The 23,897-nt window shown below is 37.7% G+C and overlaps 1 protein-coding gene across 1 annotated transcript in view; it reads left to right on the top strand.

The window, feature by feature from the left end:
* The window catches only part of CRYBG3 (crystallin beta-gamma domain containing 3), a 93,259-nt gene that overhangs the window by 38,976 nt on the left and 30,386 nt on the right, over positions 1–23,897 (top strand). Inside the window, exons 4-12 of the mRNA XM_084507106.1 lie at positions 1,276–6,238; positions 7,200–7,247; positions 7,584–7,699; positions 8,801–8,948; positions 15,644–15,780; positions 17,123–17,237; positions 18,817–18,852; positions 19,734–19,867; positions 21,647–21,773. Coding sequence (XP_084363232.1) covers positions 1,276–6,238; positions 7,200–7,247; positions 7,584–7,699; positions 8,801–8,948; positions 15,644–15,780; positions 17,123–17,237; positions 18,817–18,852; positions 19,734–19,867; positions 21,647–21,773 — 5,824 coding nt within the window. The remainder of the gene's footprint in view (positions 1–1,275; positions 6,239–7,199; positions 7,248–7,583; positions 7,700–8,800; positions 8,949–15,643; positions 15,781–17,122; positions 17,238–18,816; positions 18,853–19,733; positions 19,868–21,646; positions 21,774–23,897) is intronic.

Genomic DNA, 23,897 nt, shown 5'->3' with positions numbered 1-23,897 from the left:
TCTTAGTTTTTTTCAAGATACTCTTCTAGGTAGGTGAACTGCCACTTCCAGCCAGCATGTTTGTAGATGTAGGGTCAGACTGGCTAAGTGTTTGAAATGTTTTGTTCTTAGTTTAGGTGGGAGCTAAAGCAAAATAGAATTTAAGAACAGTCTGTGAGGGTCTGCTTTGCTCAAAGGTGAAGAGCTGGTGTGTGCACATACATACCGTCACTGCCCTATTTTTGCAGGAATTCTTTAAACAACAAAAAAGGGGGGAAGGAGAGAAGCATTAGAAAGGAAGGTAAACATTTATTATGTCAGTTAATTTTAAGAAAGAAGAAAAACTTCAGAGCTATTTAGAAGCTTCTTAAGAAAATTAAAATTGACAGGCTCTGAATTTATACTTACAATATCAGAAAGAGCAGTGAAAGATCAGGGTCACAGTTTTTCCATGGTGATTTTTTGTTGTTATTTTTTGCATTACAGTAGGGTTTTTTGGTGGTGGTGTGTTTGTTTTGGTGTTTTGTTTTGTGTGGGTTTTTTTTGTTTGTTTGTTTTTTTTTGGGGGGGGGGAGGGGAGAGGAGTAATTGTTTGCTTGCTATTAAATGTAAGATGAATGACCGGGTCTACCAATTCCTTGTCAGATTTCTAGGCATCTCATATTGATATTTCTTCAAGTATTTATGGAGTCTTCATTTTTACCTGATATGCCTTCGTTCTCTTTTCTTACTGCCCTGTGGTCCAGAAAGCATTCACTGTTGTATACTTCCTTTTCTCCATGTATTTTGCTTGCCCTGGTCTTGTTCTGTACCGCTGTATTGAAAGCCTAGGTAAAAAAATCAATTTTCAATTCAATATTTTAATGAGTATTAGTACAGTATTTTTTCAGTATTAAAGTATATTCCTGTGTTACTAGGATATAAGCATACTTCTGTGAAGATGTTATTTATGTCATTGCAAATGTTGACATGCAGTGGCTTTTCTTAAATAATAATGCCATTGTCCAGTAGAAAGCAAATGACAGAAGCTGTTTATAGCAATATCTAGTTCTTGCTTATGGTTTGTTGGCTTTTTTCAGTAAAAGACAGTATATGTATTGTTTGTCACAGAAATCCATGTTTAGGAAGAGCAAAAAAAAGGAGGAAAATAGTGTTGCATGCAGTCTACAGTTTATGTTAGTCTTTGGAGGAAAATAATAATGTTACATCATCTACAGTTTGTGTTAACCTCTATTATTATCACACTAGCTATTTACATATTCTGTCTTGTGCTGATAATGATGCTTCTTGTTACAGGAAGACACAACAGAAATCACAAGCACCCGCCGTCACTTACGCTACGTATCGAGGTTCTGCAAGGATTAGGCAACTAATGAAGAATCAATCAGAAACAGCTGAAAACGGAGAAGAGAGTACTGAGAACGGAAATGCTTTAATGGTCAAAGAAAATGGAGAAATCCAAACAACTGTCTCTCCAAAATCAGGACACTTAATAAAAGAAAATGGAGAAGATGAGGATAAAGATCATAAAAATGATGTCATTGTAGATTCTTCTAACGTTAAAATTGACTTGAAAAAGTCTGGTAAAACTCGGCTTTGCTTGGGTAGCAACAGACATGAAGTAACTCCAAATGCCTCAGCTTCACCTACTGAACCATCTGATGAAGTAGACTTAAAACATACACCAGCTTTAGAAGCAACAAAAGTTAAGAGGGCTTATTCACTAGATACATTATTGTCATCTAGTAAAGACAGTGAGATCCTAACAAATTCCACTTCTCAAATTACCAGTTCCCTTAAAATGGGTTCTGTGGACAAGTTCATTGGAAAAGAAGATGAACTGCTGGGAGAAGTAGAAGCTCTGTTTCAGATGGACAAAAATGCCACTTCTAACTCTGATAAAGGAATTAATTGTAGTAAAGAATCTAATAAGGAGTCCACACAAAAAATACAAGATGATTGTTTACAGTCACCCAAATCAAATAAGACAGCTAATGAAGAACTACAAGCAAACAAGGGAGAATATTGCTGTAATCATCAAATCAATAACCACTCAGAGCTAACATCAGATGTCCAGGAGCTTCATTCCAGTTCCACTACATTTCAGCAGCCAGCAGATCAGCATACAGATAGTGCAAATAAAGATAGTGATCCAAGAAAAAGCAATCCACAGAAAATTATGGCAGCTGCAGAAAAAGAACAAAATCCCCAGAGCTTTCTTGCTACTATTCCTTTACCTTTTCACGAACAAATACCCACTTCACTTAGCATGGAGTCCAGAGGAGAAAAGTGCATAGTCACAGATAATCTGACTGCTTCAGTGTTAACTATTAAAAGTGATGAAGATATAGTCATGGACCAGGGGACTAGTAATGAAGAACTGAATAAGTTAGGAAAACCAATGCAGGTACTAAATGAACACCAATTAATCCTTGCGGAGAATTCTGAGGATACTGCCACACAACAGCCTGCTTTACCTTGTCTAGAAAAAATGAAGGTTTCATCTGAGGTTGCAGTAGAAAATTTTGCTGATGTATTGTCATGCGTACATGGGTGTGAAAATGGGAAATCTGACTTTGATGAGATGACAGCACCTCTCTCTGTTACTTTTGAGTCTTCTATCGAAACTGGAGACTGTTGCTCAGCTCCTCTTCATCCTAGTTGTAAGTCTGAAAATAAAACTATAGTGAAAAGAGGAGTCGGTTTAAATGATGTGAGAGACACTGTTTCTCGTTCTGATCACGAATGTGAAAAGAGCAAATCCTTTGAGCCTGTAGATACGAGCCTCTCAGAAAATTCAGCTCCTGTCCATGACCTCGGTACTGTTTCCCTTAAAACTGTGCAAGACATTCCTGCAAAAGCATTAGTTATACTTGCAGAAGACAACACAGGAAAGCCTGCACCTTGCCCTTTAGTCAACACTGACAGGACAGACAATCCTATTCCTGCTGCTTCTAAAATTGATGAGGCTGGTATGAATGAGATGACTGTTGTTCCTTCTGAATCTAAGGGTTGCATTTCTGAACTTTCCTCTCCTATTTGTAAATCACAAGAAAAAAATCTGGAGGATTCTCATTCTGCCTTGAGAAGTGGAGGAAGACCTCTGACCAACCACTCCCCTGTCATCGCTGAAAAAGATGTTGATGTAGACATCATTTCTGCATCTTCACCTAGTCCTGAAGATAGGCATATTAGTAATTCCTCCAGCAATGAAAACAGTGATAAGCATAGGATATCATCCACAACTTTTTATTCTTCATCTGACAACCAAGGAGAAATCCATTCTCCTTCCACTAATTCTGAAAATGGCCAGATTGCTAGATGCTCTGCTGCTTCTGAACAGGAGGGCTATGTTCTTCTGGGTGCCGAATCTAGAAGAATAATCCCTGAGGACAGAATGACCAAGACACCACTTTGCTCAGAAGACCCAAGGGCTTCATGCCCAGTTGTTTCTCCGGAACCTGAGTTTACCCCAGCTGTGCTCCACCACTTTGATGCTGAAGTAGATACGTGGGATTTTTGCATCTCCAAGCCCACTTCACCTACTCGGGGATCCAAAGAAGCCTCAAACCTTTCTATTTCTGCCTTGGAAACGTTGGGCATTGCTCAGGAGAACAGTAATTCCTCTCTTCTTAAAGCTGGTGATGGAGCAGAGGAAGTATCCTCTGCACAGCAGGCTGACAGCTGCGTCTTGATAGAGGCAGTGCCATCAGCCATATGTCCTTTGAAAACTTTGAAAACAGCATCTGATTCAGTGCATACTGAGAAGGTGGGCAGAAATGCTGTGGAAAAGGTGAATCTTTGTAACCAGGCTTCTAGTATCTCAGAATCCCTTTCTGAAACAGATGACCAAACACCTGCTGCACCTAGAGAGTCAAATGAGCTCTGTTTTGAGAAAGTATGGAAAGATACTTATGGGGAGGGAGGACAATACACTAAATTCCAAGATGCTGCTCTTTTGTTTAAGAAAGCTGAGGAAATAGTGGACTCAGTTTTACACTTGGCTATAGAGGAAATAATAGCAAAACAAGCTGTTGGTGTCTGCCACGTTTGTGGGAGCAAGGATAGTTTAATAAATACAGATATCCTAAATGATCAGAAAACTGGAACCATGCAGCTGGAAGAAGAAGAAATCCAGTCAGCTCTGCATTCATTGAAACATTTCAACAAGAGAGGCTCCTATTCACTAATGGGAAATGAAACATACGATACAAATAATCAAGATGAAAAGACACCGTCTTACATCCCTGATAAAATTGACCTACATAGTGCACTAACATTAAAAGCAAAAGAAATAATTGATGAAGTTATTAACTCAGCCAAACAAAAGCTAATATCCAGTCAGGGGCAATGCAGTGATAGTAAAAGGCATTCTGAAAAGGTTAAGCCTAAAACTGAGGCTGAAACTCCAAAGATTTTAAACCTGGATAGTAATTTATCTGCCAGAACACAGGACATAATCAAAGAACCAACAGCTACGGGGGAAGCTCAGAATGTAAGTACAAACAGTGAAAAGGCAGATTGCTCAGATCTTCCCGTGGTTCCAAGTAGTATGGAAAATAGCGCAGATTGGCCCCAAAGAGGTGAAAAGATACTGAATAATGCATTCACATGTCAAACAAATGGATTTCTACCTACTGGTAGTTCAGCACAGCCAGAATCAGCCCCAATGATACTAGCAAAAGAGGAACATGATAAAAAGTTGTATGAACATCTGGCTGCAGCAGAGATGTGTGGTAATGCTAGGTTATCAGCTACTAGTAGAAAATCTGATGTATCTTTACATTTAATGACTAGAGATGCTGCTGTGACTGAGGACGTGCTTCTGCCATTGCAGTTAAAAGATTCATGCAGTAATACAGATGTGCCAGAGTATACAGTGCAGCCAACTGTAGATATTAATTTGTTATCTTTTATGCCTGATGAAGCAAGTAGCAGCATGCAGAGTGAATCCAAAGACAAAAGAAGTTCTCAGGGTTCTCTGGAAAGCAGTGCAGAGGACAATCCAGATGAACACAGCGTAAGAGAGGCTGCAGGAGTATTTGCACAAGTAAAAGCAACCTTAGAAGATTCAAAGGTAGTGGAGAATAAAGAGGAACAAGCAGAAGGAGCAAGTAAGACAACACTGTTTAATATTGGATTACAGACACAGTTCGTTGCATCTGAATTGCCTGTTACTGGAGAGCACAGTGAAGGGAAACACTGCTTCAAGACAGTCTTTGCCCAAAACAATGAGAATCTGAAAGAGGTACAAGTGAAGGATCAAGATATGCAGAGAAATGATCAGCTTGAAGAAAATGGTCTGGACTGCAGCAAAGGCATGAAGGAATTGGTGGGTCTTTCAGGCTCTTCTCCACTAATTGAGCAGTGGGAAAACAGTTCTTTTACTATCATTTATGAAGGTGCCCTTCAAACTGAGAACAAGTCTGTCTCAACTGAAGATTTGGAAACTAGCTCTCTTTCTTCTTCTGATCTGCCTTTGGATAGTACAGATCATCTAGCATGTGAAAGAGCAAAGAATAAACATGAGCCGGCCTATCTTTATGGAAAGGATAACAAGTTGAAAGAAGCAACAGAGAGCTGTAGCTCAGAGTCATTTCTGAGCGTAGAGGCTAAGCGCTATAGAATATACCCTTTCTCTTTGTCTCCCATATATGAAGATGACAGCCCCCAAGAAGACCTGCTGTCCACAGACATGTCACCAGAAGGCCATCCTAGTGGAATATCTAAAGACAACACCGACCACGCTTCCGTGCTATCCCTTCTCCAGTCAGTTTCTGAGCGCTTACAGTTTACCTCTCAATTCAGTAAAGAGGAGGAGGAGGGAATGGAGGATGAGGATGAGGAACGATCATTATATGAAGGAAATGTACTTGATGTTGAGAGAGAAGAGCAAAGTCTTTCCAGTGAGTGGACAGGGAATTTAAAAACAACCCTTCAGTCAAATGACCAAAATATATATCCATTTCTTGAACGATCACCGTTTCTTTCAAAAGAACAACTTGACTCTAAGGAGCAACCAGAACTGGTTGAAGAAGAGGCTTCTCCTAGACAAACATATTGTAAGCCAGTTTTACAGAAAGCTGATGCTGATCTAAAGCATGCTCCTACAAGTGTGTATTACCAGTATTTGAAATCTGCCACCAATTACTACTCTGAGAAGGGAACCAGATTTGGAAGCATTCTTCAGGATATGTTGCAGCCAAAGATTCACTGGTCCCAAGATCACACCATGCCAAAACTGGGAGAATTGTCAGCGGTAAGATGTCGTGTCAGATATTAATAAACAAAGTGATTAGCCCAGATTCAAAATTTATGTCTTGCTTCTTCCTCCTTCAGCCCCTCATTTTTTAAGGTTAATTAGGCTGTTTAAGATCAGAGACTCAAAAAAAAAAAAAAAAAATCTTCTGATAGAATCATTGAAAAAACATGGTATTCTCGGTTCACACAGATCAAAGTAGCCTCTAATTGTAAAAGACAAGGTGTGAACAGAAAATATAACGGGAAAATATGCATAATGGCAAGTTTGTGTAATAACAGAACAGACTTGACCATGTTAAGGATGTTTCAATCTAAAAATCACGGAACTGCCCTTTTTATGAATGCTGTTATTTCATTTCTTCCACATTTTGTGATTAGTAGAGCTGTGTTTTCCAAAAAATATAATTACCTGTGTACTGGGTTGTTAGATTCTTTCATCACATAGTCTTATGTAAATTGTAGCTCAGTTAACGAGTAATATACCTGCTTCTGTAGGTTGGCATTTGTTTTTTAGTTTATTTAAAGCAATGGCAGGTGAGGGTATGGAAACATTTCTTCTGATACTAAGAAATCAAAAAGGCTTCATAGACCAAACGTGCAACTGAAGAAGCATGTCTTTTCATGATGTTGGGAATGTTTCATTCTTTGCTAGAGGTTTGGTTTGTTTTTACCACTGTGAAGACATACAACTTTCTGCTGGCTGGGAAAGAGTAATACATTTCCATAAGTTAAAATTCTGTAATAGTTCTTCCTCTCTAGCGTTTGCTGCTTTCTGCTGACTGTTTGATTCTGTTAAGCTAGTTACACCAACTCTGAATAACAGTGAGAAAAATCTTAGATGTTTCTGCTATTCACACTGGCATACATTTATTGGAACAGTGGGCCTAGAATAAGCTTTCCATGCATTGTGCCACTGTTGTGGATATTAATAGTTGTTTTCCATGTCCTTTTAATTTCAGAACCTAATTGACAGAGCAGGTCTCAAACACAATCCAAGACCAGGAAAGGTAAGCAGAATTTGTGCATCACACAGATCAATATGACACATGGAATAATTTATTATACCATTTTATTTAATGGAAAGCATTTGATGTTAGTCTAGCTTTCTGTATTTTAATGTAACATATGCTTACACTTGCTTATAATGAGATTGTATTACAAAAATCCTGTCACTAGTTATCTTACTGTATTTCCTTGTCCTCCATACAGTGCTTCATATAACAAGAAAATGTGTAGGATATCAGTTTAGTGGGCGCAAAATGAAGTAGGTTTTATTCCAAGCAAAAATTAACTGTGCTGTATATTGAAATGGGCCTTCATTCGTATGTGTTGTCTTGTTTCAGATTATTATTTATGACATTCATGGTGACAAAAGTAAACAAGAAGTTCATTCTGATGTGCTGGATACCACATCCTGGATCTTTCCCATTGGAGCATTACTTAGGATAATTAGAGGATGGTAAGGAATCCAGGTCATATTTAAACAGAATCTTTTCAAAAGACTGTATGTGTGTTTTTCCTTGTGTTTACATTTCTTTAATTTATGACACATATCTGATCTGCAAGACTGTCTTTTTCTTTCTTGTATAATTAGACTGATACCAATGAAAAAAGCATAAAACATGGCTTCAAATGCTGCAGTGCAAAAATAATGTTTCTCCTGGGAATTAACTTCAAACAGAAAGATCCTAATAGAACAACATGTAAGTTTAGACTTCTTGCCTGCAGTGCTTAGACAGTAAAGCAATAATCATCACAAGAAGTATGTGTGTGCCAAAGAAAATGTTTTTATTTTGTTTGTTTGTTTTATTGGCTTTTTTTCCAATTCAATTTTATTATACAACAGGTGTTACAAAAAGAACATAAAGCATGCAATCTCCACTGCAGTTTGTAAGGTAGCATTTAGAGAATTATGTATGCAGGAGGATATACAAGTACCTTTAAGTGTTTCTCAATCCACTTGTAAAGGTATAGCTCAAAATAAAGTAATAGGTTTGCCTTGGCAACCTGGGGTTGTTACCATGTCAGTTGTTGCATTGGAATTTACTTGGTGGCGCTTACAGTGTGTGTTTCTGATTCTTGGCCATAGTAACAATGTATGTAACAGGCAGATTTGAGGCATATATTTTTTGTTTTGTAGGCATTTCTTTCACATCCTAAGGAAACATTGAATGTCATCATTAGTATGTGTATGTTTTATGCCTTACTTAGTATGTACTTAAACAGAGCATGTTTTGATATGTCAGTTAGTATGTTTGTTCTAGTAAAATGTCTTTTTATTTGCATAGTTACTGAGTTATATTTTTATAAATTTAATATTTTAAGTTATGTTAGTCTACCTCCTGGGGAAAAGAAATGTATACTTCATTTTTAAAGCACAGAAATAAAGCACAAGTCACATATGTATCACGTTCATATGTGAATAATGAAAGAGTATGTAAGAAATTGGTGATAACTAGCATGATCGGAAGAGATTATTGCTAAGCTTTTCAGCAAATCTGCTGTATGAGCATAGTCTTACGTAATAGCAACAACTCAGTCCATGATTTCGTTATTACAGTTGGATTTTCTATGAGAAACCGAAGTTCCAGGGTCGGAAACATGTACTAGAAGAAGGAGAGACTATACTGGATCACCTTTGGGATCTTCCAGGTGTAAAACACCGTCGAAGAAACCTCACAGTGGGTTCAATCAAACATGTAACAAAGGTATAGACATTGTTAATGATATTATCACATGTGTGGTAAATTTCTGTTGGCAGCAGTGGCGTATCACTAACAATGGACAATGTGTGTATGCTGTGTTTAGTGATTTAGTTCAAATTTGTTGTGAATCAAATTCTTACCTTCAAGATAAAAGTGACTGTTTACTCTTTGCTGTTAGTTTTTGTGCTAAATTTCCTTTTCTTCCTGAAGATAACAAGCAAACATAGCTTATCTTTCTTTGCCACCACCTTTATCTGATACAGTGATGGTTAGATGTTTACCAATCCAGTTAATTGAAATTAAATGGAATTAGTTCATATTTTATTAAGAAATGCTTATATTAAGCTTAAAATACCTACTGTGTTAGTATGGTTTCTATTTTGGGTGTTAGTAGCTGGGATTACAGAATAACACAGAATTGTAGGGGTTGGAAGGGACCTCAAGAGATCATTGGGTCCAACCCCCCGACAAAGGAGGTTCACTAGAGCAGGTTGCCCAGGTAGGCGTCCAGACAGTAAACAATCTCATAACAGTCCCAGACATTACAATCCCACTTGTACAGCATAGCCTTCAAAATTTACTGTTGCTGCTTCCACAGCTTTGTGTCAGCTCCTGGGGTTCCGCACGGCCCAGTGGTACACCTACAGCATCTGGCTCTACATACAGCCAGAAGTTTAAAAGGCATTTTGTTTAAAAGATAGGAATCAAATGCCTAAAACTAAATATAATGTGTCCATTATTACTTAGTGAATGAGGAATATATTTACCAGATCTTGTGATTTAAGAATTAGTGCTCTTTGTGTTTAGCATAACATTCCCGTTATTCACAGTGCAACGGCCCTTTATTGTGAGTGAATTATCATTTGTATCACAATGTGAAAGTGTTTCAGAAAAAGTGCTGGATTTTTGTACTCTACTGGTATACAAGTCATTTTAAAGCTGATGACCTTTTTGTAATCAGCACAGAGATATAATGTCATCACAGCAGTTAGAAATACTTTTTCATTTTCTTAAAGACTTAAAAATAAATAAATTCAGAAGAGGCTAGTTGAGGGCATGAACAGTTCTTCTAATTTATTTAGCTCAAATAAATGCTAAAAACATTTGACCAATATGGGATATTGATAATATGGAAAATTGATAAATAATTAAAGAAATCCAGTAATAACATGCAGAACTATGGTCTGAAGCTCAGGGAAGCTCGGTGTATTTTGTGTATCTAAGAAAACCCTTGGACACAAAAGACACTGTTGTTAGTTCCATCGTGCTTGGTTAAAAATATTTGTAATAGAACTAAGTAAATTTAATATTGTTCTTCTTCCCATATGTGGTTCATTTGTATGGAACACAGTGTACTGGGTCTGGCTGGGATGTTAACTTTCCCTGCAGCAGCCCATACCCAGTAAAACCACCACACAGATGGAAAGCCTTCCTTACAGTAATACCCTATTTTAATAATCAACACTATTTCTCATATAACTTAAATCTCCAGTAAATATGGGTGGACTTTTGCAATTAGTCCCTAGTGTTGTGTGCAGCTAGTGGGGGTATAGAGCTTGCTAAGCAGGGTTTTGTCCTCTACATCTTGATTTGTGGAATTCCCTTTTTTAAGTTTTGTGTCAGCTGCTGTGGAACTACTTTTAGAAGGTAGTTTACCACAGTTCAGCCTTTTTAATTTACTTTTTTTTTGTGTGTGTGTGAAAATATAGGCTTTTTTTTTTAATTGACAAATAGCTATTTCTCTTCTAGGCAGCTTGTGTGTATGATCAGCAGTATGTTTTACTGCCATTCTCTCTTTCATAGCCTGAGAAGCCCAGTGGCTTGTCTACTGCCTAGTTTGGTCATACTGGCTGTGTGTCCAGTTTATCTGGCTTGTTGACTGATTCTTCTAGTGGCTTTTCATGGTGGTTGTCTAGGGGCTGTTCAGATGCCTTGAATTAGCAGATACAAACATTGGCTAAGTATTTGGAAAGAAAATGGCTTACAAAGGAAAGAAAAACAGATGTTTACTAAAGAAGCTCTAGGAGGTGTGTTTAATATTTTTATTTTTTACTGGCAGATGTTAGTGTGCTCAGAAACAATCTGACAGTAGCTTCTTGCTCTGATTTGGCTTCAAGCATCCAGAAGAAAACAGATTCTGTTAACTTTGTAGCTAACCTGTGGCTCTACTCACTGTGGACATGGATTTGATGAATTCATGTGTATTTAACTGAAGCAACTTGGCTGGGGAGGGGAGAAGGAGAAGATCCCAAAGGAACAGAACATGGGACTAGTGAAATGAAGACCTATTTGAAATAATGAGAAGTAAGACACTAAGACAAGTAAATATGGGTCTAAGATAGTGAAATCTACCTGCAAACACAGGTTTGTTGTGGCTCCTGCAATCCACTGAGCCAAGTCAGTTCCAAAGTCTGCTGTAAATCCTGTGGAATTGAGGGGCTTTTACTCTTTGTTTCTGGAGGCCCTAAGAGGATGCTAACAGTTGCTTTCCCAAAAACAAGAGCTGAAAAAAGGTACTGATGTTTCCATTCTGGAGTAATCCTATAAACCACTGTTTTACAGGATGACAAGAGGTCTGAAACAGCAGTTTTTAATCTCTATCTGCAAGATGGGGAATAACTGGATTCCTTGTGCAGTTACCTTAAGCAAAACTTTTTGTAATTGGAATGCTCACCCAATGCTCAATATTACTTGAAGGCTCTGTTCTGTTTGTGTGGTTTGCTGGATGAAAAGAAAATATTAATTCAAGCAGTGACTACATAATCAAATGCCACAAGGTATCCTGAAGCGTTGGTGGTGGTATAGGCATTAATTTCCTTAGTATTTTGTTTTACTTCCAGCCATGTTAAGTTTTGTCATTTGGTTTTGCGATGATCTGTGATAGCAAGAGAGGCACAAGACAGAACTGGAAGAAACGATTTTGAATGGATAAAAAAAGGCTGTAGTACTGACAGAATAAGAATTTAAAGAATGCTGCAGAAGCTGACGTGTCCTAAGGACAAACTGTGTATCAACAGTAAGATGCATGTCTAGACTGAATTAAAAAGCAATTGTGTGAGCACCAGAACTAATTAGGCCTGGTTTTCAATAGACTCTTCTTTCATAGTCTTTACTTTTTGCTTGGGAAGCCAGGCTTTAGTCATGCTTTGTCCTGTTGTTGACATAAAAGGCTACCATCATTTAATCTGGCTATTTTGATCACTTCAGTCACCGAAGGATACAGCTCCAAGGAGAAGAACAGCACTACAAGTGCTTAGCCCTGCTGGTGCTGTAACCCTGGATCCAGAAGAAGGGTAAATAGCCAAGACCACTTTGAATTGGTTGAAGGCTCAGGGTCTCTTGCTTATGGTAGGGCTCTTGGACAGACTAGAAAAATGCCAAAGATGCCACCAAGAGTAATATTTAATGCTACGGTCTTGAGGGTGCTTTGTAACTTTCTTCAGAGGAAGCCTGACCCTTTCTGCTAAGAGGCATGATACAGTTTTGGAAATATCTGTTCTCAGCAAACTGGCTTGAGTAGTCCCCATGCTTTCTAAACACATTGCAGACTGTAGAAGACAGTGTTGTCTTTGTTGCGTCCTCATCTCTTCTCCTAGAAGACCATGAGGGAAGCACGAGTGCTCCAGGATGACTTGGTGGAGGTGGGAGGAGAGTGCCACAGAGTTGAGTGCCCATAGGCCGTGACCTACCCAAGCGCTTACTAGCTGTGTAGTATCCATGGTAATGAAGACCCAGAGGAGACTTAATCTGTTTGCAGTGCTTTTTGTTTTGTTTTCGCCTGATGTGTCAGTAGCCTAATGAATGTGGCACGAGTTTTGACCGCTTGTGAAGTGGGTGGCAGGGCAGGGGGAATAGGAAGGAAACTTTCCAGTTTAGGATCTGTCCAGAAACACTGTGATAGTAGTTTTGCATGTGGCTATCTTACTCTAAAATCTTGACGCCTTGCAAATGAAAGGGTTTGGGGCTGAAGGATCTGGTTCTTGACTTGAATGATGTCATATTTGTGTGGTTTTCATTTTGTTTTTAAAGATAGTGGCTTCATTAGAAAAGTTAAAAAAGCTTCTGAAAGTAATGATGCCAATTAAATACATTTAGGCAAATCTGAACATGCTAGGGCAAATATTTACTAAGCTAAGGTTTACATGCTTAAGCTATAGAAATCAGTGTTATTCTACTTGAGTGTACATCTGCAAATACAGTGTTCATTTATACAGCAAGATAATTCTTTTTTTTTTTTTTTGCAATCTGTGAATTATTATATATAGTCTTAATGTATGGAACTTGACCTATTTAAGTCAAAATGTGTATTTATGATTTTTTTAATATGCTTAGAAAATATAAGGTAATTCTTGCTTGAAGATGTTATTAACTTTAAAAGTAGGTACTGCTTTTGATGAGGACCTCAGTTTATTATTTTATGACAGGACTTTGTAGACTTAATCTAGTACACACAAAAATACCATTGCAATGAGTAGAGTTTGTTTATGGCTGTCAAAATCTGGCTGAAGAGAGGTGGTAGTAACTGGGAGAGATTTTATTCTGAATGCTTGTGATTCACCTAGGCTTTGGAGAACTGCTACATTCTTCACCTGTTGAGGTGGAGCCTGCCTTGAGCTTCAAGGAGGAAAGCAAAACTTGAAAAGAGAATACAAACTGGTTCTTTCCAAACTTCAAATGGAAAAAAAAATACCTCCTACCAAATGAAAATCAAACATACTGGCTCCTAGTCTGTCTGAGCCCTCAGGCAAAGATACTTTATTTTGCTGCTTGTTTAGTCTTGTAGGTACTTTGTTTCAGAATTTATCTGAAACCATTAGAGTCTAGCGTCGTTACCTGTGGAATTCTTATAGGTGCAACTTCTGAACTTGCTTATCAAATTTTACTGTTGGATTCACAGATTCCAGACATACATGTCAGGTATTTTAGGAGACTATAAAACTATAACAAAACTTCTTTTAATCTTGTTTTGCAATACCTTTAGAACTTGAGGAAATAATGTTCCTTGCTATATAGTAGCATTGTATTAGAAAGGTTTTTATCCCTAGTCTTTCTGCTTTTATTCATCTGAATATAAAAATTCTGGTATTAAAGGGTGGTGGCCTTTTTCTTGTTTTTTTGTTTTCCTGAAAACAAATAGTATGCATTGTTTGCAAGGTACAATACAAAGGAAACACAATTGTGCAAGAGAAAGAGTTGCCAAAACTGAATATTGTGGTACTTAGGTCTCATGAGGAAAGTGAAGTAATATACAGAAGTGCACCTATTAGAATTGCCACAATTACTGCTGACAGTTAAATAACTCCTGAAAGAACTTTGACCAAGCAGAGCTGTTTTTCTAGTTGTGATGCTTCTTCATTTGAAAGCTCCACTCAAAACCAGGTGTAAAGGGAGAGTGTGTTGGCATTGTCACGAGATGAGGGGCTGAAACATTAAGAGCTTTTGTGCCCTCAGGCTGGGTTTCTCTGCAAGCTCTATGTATTTTGTCTTCTGGGTTTCTGAGAAGCCACAGGGTGTGTGGGGTCACTGTTTTGTTGTGACCCTGGCTGGTTCCTGAACAAATCCAGTAACCAATACTTCTGTTGAAGGAACCTTGGGTTCAGCTTCTCATTCTTCTTTTTCAGCACACATTTAAGGGGCATCTTCATCCAGCTACATTTAGGATTTCTGGGGTCTTTTATGCTATTCAAGATCACCGGCATAATGCAAATGGACCGATGGGTTGGAAGGGGAAGTGTACTATGAAGTTACCACTGAGTACTGAAGGTTTTCAGCTATAGCTTATCAAACTCTGTAAGTGTGTGAGCCACCTTTCACGGTCACATGAAGACAATTCTGTAATACACTGCTGAATCAGGACCTTACAGGAGATCCTTATTGATTCATAACATGTTTGAGTGCTGCGGGGAGAAAAAAAAAAAAAAAGGTTTTGACTACGTATTTTATATAAGTGTTATTAAATTAATGTGGTTCAACTAAAAAGTCCACAAATTCTAGATCAGGTCATGTGTTCAACAAGTTGTTCTCTGGCATAGACATATACCTTCAAGATTGTAACGGAGTTTGTTGCTTTGTAGTAACAGAAAAATTGCTAAAGTGTCTTCTTTACAAATGCTTTACAGTACTGTTCTTTTTCTTTCTTTGTCTAAGACACTGTAAAATTATTTAATGTGACAGAAAATTGAACTCACATGTCTTGAAAGCATAGTCAGATGCATAACAGAACCTAATTAGCACCAGGGGGGCTGGAGGGGAAGAAGTGGAATGAAGTAGTAGACATTTCCAGAAAATGTTAGTGATACATGCATAATATTTAACTACATGTGTCTTATGGAAGCAATGTCTTAAAAATAAATAATCTACAGTACTATATGCATGGTTTGTCTATCAGTAAATACTGTCAGAGCCTTTACCTAAATAGTATTTAAACAGCTTTTTGAAAGCAGCCTAGGCATAAATGTACTTTTTTTTTTTTTTTAAAGTTACTAGGAGATGGAAATTTACTTCTCTTAGCTTTTATAAAAATCACATTTTGCATTTAAAACCAAAAACCTTCCTTCATGTAAAGCCCAAAGTTAGGTTAGAAGGGTAAGAAAACGGGGAAAAAAGAAGGAAAGATGACTTGTCCTTTTTCCCCATCCCCCCAGTGGGGCAGACTTTCCGAACATGGATAATCCTTAGCATTTGTTTTGTTTCTGCAGGACTGCAGTGTTCCAGAGATCGAGTTCTGCCTGGGAGCTGGCACAGGGGGACTTCCTATCTGCATACAAAGCGCAGTTGCCAATTTAGAAGAACTGGATGTTGAAAAAAACCCATATATAAGTGTCAAATCAGGAGTGTGAGTACTGAACCTGTTTTATAGCAGTTTGCCAGCAGGTAGAAAATCATCATGAGCTGAAAGTCAATGATAGGAACGATATTCTAGGTTTTTGCTATATATCAGTTAACATACACTAGATATTCCTAGCTCTACACTTCAGCATTGTGCTAAGCAAGCTTCTAGCAGTGGAAGCAAATTTTTGAAGGATTTTTTTCTTCTAGTTGCTGGCAGAGGTCTTCTATAATTCCATCTTTGAGTAGCTTTATAAATAGAAAGAGCAGCTCAGCTATAATTAGCTTTAAGTTCACTGGAGAATAGATGGCATCTCCCTAGCCACCCACCCTGTTATAACTATAACAGTGTGGCTGAATACCAGAAGATGAATATTATGTCATGCAAGCATTCTTCAATTTATGGCTATATTCTGAGTTTTTGCAGCGAGATGATGCAATATGATATAGGCTCCTTTGGTAGTCCGTCATTTCCTGTTTTGAGCAGAATAGTCTTGTTTTCTGGGTAAATGTCCAATACTTCGCATTTCCTGAAGTTTGGAAATTCTGTGCCTCTTCTTTGCAGAATGACATTAGCTGTTCTGTTACAAGAGTCTGAGTTTGCCTTTCCATGCGAGCCAAGCTTTCCTTCCCACGATCTTGCAATATGTCTGTGAAGCTTGAGGTGATGAAGGAATTAAAAACAGAATCTTGTCATAGTTTTGACAGAACTCTGACTGACTATTAACTGCTTGTAGTATCTGTGTGTAGTTTTAAGTAATTGTCCATACAGCTTAATGTCTCTTCCTCCATTCCTTATTTTGTTTACTAACTCTGCATCCAACCTTTATGTTCAGTATTCTTTTTTATTTAAGGCAGTCTGAAGGAGTGTCAACATTTTTGATTTTCACATTAAAATTAAAGTATCTGGCTTTCCAAAGGAGTGCCATAAACAATCATACTTTAATAACTTCCACTGAAAAAAAAATAAGTAGGATTGATGTTAGAAACCTTTTGATTCCGAAGGTGGCAGTCCTAGGTAAAATTTCACATGTCTCATCCTTAATACTGGTGCTTTAGTATTGGTTCAGTATACTCACAGTGTAACAAACTGGCTTCTTAAAGCAAGTAAGCAAGTTGGTAACTTTCTGCTCTTTTGTTTATGTTTGCCTGGGACTGAGTGAAAGTATTTGAGATCTTCTTAGCATTGATAGTGCTGGTGTGTTTAAATAGCTTGTTTTTGATGTGCTGACTGTATCTAAAACACATTGTCTACTGCTAATAATCAGAAAAAGAAAAATAATTTTAAGATTGTTACATTTGTAATGTATCTAATTAGATTAATAAGTCCTTTATCCCGATTGTTATAGATGGCTTGGTTATTCAGACTTTAATTACAAAGGAGAGATGAAGATTTTGGAAGAATGCAATGAACCATCTGAAATTCCTTCAGCAGATGTGAAATCTCTGCGTCCCTTAAAAATGGTGAGGACTTCACAGCTCTCTAATAAGTCACGTGCTTGCCTTTTGGTTGTTGTGAACCTTTGGTCGTTTCGATTGACAGAATCACAGAATCACAGAATTTCTAGGTTGAAAGAGACCTCAAGATCATCGAGTCCAACCTCTGACCTAACACTAACAAGTCCTCCACTAAACCATATCCCTAAGCTTTACATCTAAACGTCTTTTAAAGGCCTCCAGGGATGGTGACTCCACCATTTCCCTGGGTGGCCCGTTCCAATGTCTAACAACCCTTTCGGTAAAGAAGTTCTTCCCAACATCCAACCTAAAACTCCCCTGGCGCAACTTCAGCCCATTCCCCCTCGTCCTGTCACCAGGTACGTGGGAAAACAGACCAACCCCCAACTTGCTACAGCCTCCTTTAAGGTACCTGTAGAGAGCAATAAGGTCGCCCCTGACATGTGACTTCGGTTCCGACATCCTTTCAGGTTTAATCCTTACATGTTTAACAGTCCTCTCATGCCATGGTACATTGTTAGTGTTGGAATGGCACAGTAGGAATTTGTTCCAGGGCTTGCTGAGCTCCTGCACCAGCTCCAATAAGAACACATAGCCAGTGCAACAGCAGGACATGTTCCTGGGAAACTGCTGCTGTGGAGATCAAACAAGATAGAACTGAAAAATTTGTAGTTGTATTGCAACCAACACCAATTCATTAATTAAAACAGCTCCTTAGAAGTTGTTCATTTTCTTTTTTTGATAGTGCAGACGGAATCTGCTGGGGGTGGAAGAGAGGAGAGGATTTTACTATTAAAAATACCCAGTAGTCTTCCTGTGACCTCACATTGCATACAAATCCTGAGAGGGGCAGCTAATTTTGATTTTGATAGACATCACATAGGTTTAATTGTGAAAAAGATGTGGCAGGATATAACGCATCACTTGACTGTATATAATAGCAAGTCTTCAGAAGGAGAATTTAAAATCCTCAAGTCAATAAAACATAACAGCTTGGGAGCTCCCACCTAACAGCTTGGGAGGTAGGTGTCTTATTCTCCTACCAAATATCACTCACTAACATTTCCACGGGAAGTACATTTTTTGAATTTGCTCTTTAACCACAGACATGAATGTTTCAGCCTATAGTTTTTGTCTTCTCATGTTTATAGTTTCTCAGTGTTTCATCACCGATGCTTAAGTAACTCAAAATACATGTACATACAATCAAAATACATGTACATACAACACAGCTTTAAAAGTTAATGTAAAAAAATATTCAATGCAAATTAGTTAAAAAAAAAAAAAAAAAAAAAAAAACACATGGTAAATATTTGCTTTTGAGCGCTAATAGACAACAAAGGCATATTTTAACATTGCTTGCACCCCTGCAGGGTTGTCAATGCACTGATTTTGTTTGTAGATCAGGTTGAAAGCAACCCTGGCCTTCGTGAATTATCAGAGTATTTAAGCTAATGCTTGATTTGGCTAACACTGAGTATGGTGAATATAATTACAAAGACTTTGTGACCTGATAATAATGTGAAATGTGTATCAAACCATAATTTCAAATGTTATATAAATACTATTTTCCATCTTTTCTTAGGGTGGACTAAAGGTACAAATGCCTATGAACGTCAAGGTAAGCACTGAGGATGCTGAAAATAAAACTGAAAAAAAAAGCACTGGAAATACAAAACCCTTTTCAAGGCTATTTTCTTTTTGTTGCGTGTGTGATGTTTGCTGCTGAAGGAAAATTCACTAATACTGTCAAGTCTGCTTTCTTACTAATGCTTCCTGAAATGTGAAAGTAGTAGTTTGTTTATTACATATTAAGAGAATGTGAATTTGCTGTAGGAAAATTGTAAAGCTTTTGTAATGTAAAATGTTGTTCTCTGACTGACACATTCATCCCTGTAATGGAAGTGGGTCAGGAGGGATTTTCCCATTTAATGTACCATGTTTAAAAAAAAATATGGGGGAGATTAGAATCCTTCCTTCCTATACCTGAGCTCAGTACCACAGGTCATGAGTACAACCACAAACTTTCTGTGATTTGAGGAGCAGAAAGCTAATCTAGCATTATTGTTCCTCATTCCTCCTCTTTCTGTTTCTCCAAAAAAATGCTAATTGTATAGGTAATTTTTAAATTATGCAAATACATGCAACACTTGGAAATGTTTCTAATAAATAATGTTAATAAATATTAATACTGTTGATAACTGATCTGTGTGGTTTGGCAGATGAAGAACCCACTTGGGTGTGTATGCTATCTGCAGTCACTGAAATTACTTCAGCAAAGTGCAGAGATGTTGGCTCTTGTTGACTGAAACTCTTGACTAGTTTTAAGGGTTAGCTCAGCACATCTAGCTGTGACAGAGTTAGGATTCGCTGCAAGCTGTTATCCGCTGCCTAGGCACCGTATTACAGGATAAATCATAGTCATATAGCTGCAGAGTGCAGTTACATTCAAACTATAATTCAGGACATGTTCAAGGCATTGTTTGAAATCATGTTTTCTAGATGATAATATATGAGAAAACACACTTTGGAGGATGGTCTAAAGAGTTTTCAGAAAATATCACTTCTGTCCTGGCTCTGTTTGGTAACAAAGAGGATTTCAAGGAAATTGGATCAATACGCATCGTTGGTGGAGTGTAAGTGTATTTCACATTTGTATTTGTATACTTTAAAATAGAAAATTGTAACTAAGTGTTAGGAAGTGCCAACTAAGGCATGATTAGAATTTCTCTCGGTAAAATATTTTAAGAAAGAAATACACATTTCTCTTGTCAGTTATAAGCCTTGAAAAAAATTACCTCTCTTTGTGGCTTACCTATCTAAGAAAATACTGGAAGGTAAAGCTAAATGTGTGAGGGGTGTGACGTCAGTGTTGGCCATTTAGATGCCAGTAAACTGGGCCACTTTGTTCCTTAATGACAGCTTTCACACAGAGCTGTAATTTAGATTGATTTATGCTTCCGATAATCTCTATTTGATTTACGTAAATGACCTTCAATAGGTGTGGACAGTCTTCAGTTTGACATTTTAATGCCTCTGAAATCTATAAACTGTCTTACTGTCTTAATGGCTTTACTTTGCCACCTGTTGCATGTTATTTAAAAATAAGAATGCACTCCTTTGAGGCCTGGGATTGACTCTGTGTCACTTTGACTGTCCCTCCCTCCTTCTCACACACACAGAAAAAGCTGTGTAACAGAACCATACGCTTAGGTGAACTTCTCAAGAGGTAGGCTCAGCTCCAGCTGTTCTAGAGAACTACTAATCCACAGATTGTTCTTTCAACCTCTCCCAAGACCCAAAAATTTAAGATGGTTTGAAAGCATACAGGATGGTTGCTTCTGCCAAAGAGCTTAGCAATGAGAGTTTTCAGAAGCTTTAATCTTTTTCTTAGAGGGTTTCAATACTTCAATATAAAGACTCAAGAATATACAGGCTGTCATCAGAATCTTACAAGCACTAAATTAAAAATAAACTTAATTATGAATAAACAAATAATCTATTCAAATAAATACACTACATATTAGCTATCTGGGAAACCTCAAATTCTTAAAAATCATCCTTCTGTCTGTTGTGGTGTCTTTTATTTTTAATACTGTGGTAACTTAAACAGATGAATTAATGTAAACCAAATGGTACTAAGAGTAAAGCTATCACTGCCTGCCAAATTTCAATGCCAACAGAATTTGTATAGCAGTTCTAAATACTTGCAAGGGAGTTCTAGTGAAATCAATGCTTTCAAGAAAGAAATTGGGGAGGAGAGGCATTTTTTCAAATTAAGTTCCACTTTCAAAAATGGTATAGAAACACCTTATTTTAATTGATTATCTGTTTTGTTCAAAATAATTTTAAGAGTTTTATTCCCTTAGTATTTAAATATGTTCTATACACAATGTATTGTATATATTCAATTCATTTGTCTATTCGTAGACTAGAGCAGGAAACAGTATAAGTGGGTGAAACCTTCCTCTGCTGAAATTCCTGAATATTATCACAAACTCCAGCAAGGGTAGGATCTTCTCATTCATGAAGACATGGAAGAGATTTTCTGCTGGGTTGTATCATTGGCAATTGGTGCCTTACAGTGTTTTGGCTGCTAGATGTGTTAGCCTCTATTTAGTACTGAATATTGGTATTAAGAATATGGCTGACTGAGGAGAGATACATCAAGTAGCATTACACAAATAAACTGTTGTTGGAGAAACAATCACATGGCAGAATTTTGATCCACAAAGAGCGCTTGGTTGTGTGTTGTGATTTCCAACAAATCTTGCTTTGTTTTTTAGTGGAGTCTGTGATGCTCATCTTAGCGTTCTTAGGATGTTCATTTCCCCTTTTATTTGTTACAAAAAATCATGTGTGGAGTTGTATTCCTTTTAGTTATTTCTCTTTATTTTGTTGTGTGGTTACTGTAGATGGGTTGCTTATGATAAGGAACGCTACAAAGGCCGTCAGTATTTGCTGGAGGAGGGAGATTATGAAGACAGGCACTCATGGGGGGGAACTGACAGCGTCCTCCTGTCTTTCCGGTTTCTTCAGGCTGTAAGTACTTTTATGAATTTCATACAAATGATTCACAGCTCTATACATAAAGACGGTTATTCTTCCTTTACGGTAGAGGTGTCGTGTGTTTGGTCATTCCATCGGTTGTCCAAGTTCACTCTCATTTTCTTACTTGCTGAAATTTAGACTGGACTGTATATGTTGTAAAGTGGAAGCAGGTTTTGAATAGCTTTTCTAAAGTTCATGAAATAATGTATCATGCAGAATTCCTTGTTCCCCTGCCAGATTTTCAAAGTAACTCACTTCTGCACTTTAAGCTGTTCAAATCTCTAGAATAGATTTTTTATTTTAAGTTTAACATTGGTAAGTGTACAGTGTAGTTCCTTATTAAAATATAAAATAGTTTTTCAACATAGCAGCTGTTGTGAGCCTTTAAATATTACCCTCTGTCTCTGTGATTTTTGTGCCAGAAAATTTTGGCAACAAGAATAATCAAGTGGAAAAAATCCATTCTACTAAAATGTGTTTAGTGGGGACAACGCTGAAATAATAAAAACTATATCAGAGTCCAGCACTGGAAGTAATGTTAGACTTTCCAGTGATGTAGAAACATGGGATTAGAATTTCCTTACTATTTCATTTAGTGGGGGGTTGATTTGGTTGGTTGTTTTTGTCTTTTGTCTTTTTTGTTGTTGGGTTGTTGGTTGTTTTTTTGTATGTCTTTTGTTTGTTTCTTTGACTGATAATAAAAGGAGCTTTGTGAGTATTCCTGCTCTTTGAATGCAGCTGCAAAGAGTGGCTCCTTTTGAGAATTAAATTGCTTACTCTGATGTTACCCGGTCTTCCAGATGTGATGTGATATTCCTGAGCCAGGAGCTTTGTGAAAGTTGAAGATAGGCACTTAGAGCGAACTAATGCAACAGTCACTTTGGATTTTTTTTATCTATTTATTTTTTTTTTTTTTTGGTTGGTTGTTTTTTTGGGAGGGGAGGAGTGGGGGTATAAAGATGGGAGAATGCAATGAATTGAAGAAATATATTCCCTTCTAAATAATTTATTTTCAGGTTTATTTTTCAGCTGAGGTCCCTTGGTTTGTTCAGCTCAGAGGAGAGCAGGCTGAGGGGAGGCCTCATGGTGGCCTGCAGCTCCCTCACGAGGGGAGCGGAGGGGCAGGCGCTGAGCTCTGCTCTCTGGGGACAGTGATACAGAATGGCATGAAGCTGTGAGAGGGGAAGATCAGGTTGGATCTTAGGAAAAGGTTCTTCACCAAGAGGGTGGTTGGGCACTGGGACAGGCTCCCCAGGGCAGTCATCACAGCACCGAGCCTGCTATAGAGTTCAAGAAGCATTTGGACAATGCTCTCAGATACAGTTTGATTTTTAGGTGATCCTGTGTGGAGCCAGGAGTTGGGCTCTATGATCTTTGTGGGTCCCTTCCAACTCAGGATATTCAGTGATTCTTTGATTTAATTTGACAAAAGCCTAAAAGAGTCAGGTTGCTGAAGCCCCTAACATTTTGAAAACATGTATCAATCACATTCATGTAACAACATATATCATTTAAATAGGCGTACATTTATATCAATATGTAAGTATTGATAGTAGAAGTATAAGTCATGCTTTTCCTCAGATTGTAGCATAACTAACTTTAAAAAAAAAAAAATAAGGTAGTTTGTATTTGGAACCAATAAAACAACTGACGGCAGTGCCATTTTATTCTGCTCGACCAACAGATTGACCTCCACTTTCAAACATAGGTCAGTGTTCAGGCATGCCATATGTTCCCTTTGTGACTTTGTGTATGCTATTTAAGGTCAGGATTGTAAACACATTTTACTACCAAACTCTTTTTTTAGAGGGGACTTGGGCAAAAATGCAAAAACAGCTGTCTGTGCCTCAGGCCCCTTGCTGCACAAGGAGCATACAAGTTCATCTCTATATTTCAGCAGTGCTGTGAAGAGGAGTGTGGTGAAGCCTACAGTGGTCTAAGACTCAGCAGAGTTGTTCCCACATAGCAGATATTTATTATTTTTTCCTGGAAATTCTGTTTTAGTCAGATGAATTCAAGAATGTCTGCAGAAGATGAAGGAATTTGTGACATGTAGCTGTGTTGCGTTATTCATGGTCTTACAACAGGGAGCGGGGCTGGGGACTGACTGTACTT

This window comes from Aythya ferina, assembly GCF_964211825.1.
Source record: "Aythya ferina genome assembly, chromosome: 1".
Lineage (NCBI taxonomy): Eukaryota > Metazoa > Chordata > Aves > Anseriformes > Anatidae > Aythya > Aythya ferina.
Note: the sequence above shows the minus strand (reverse complement) of the source record. Positions and strands in the feature narration are given on the sequence as shown.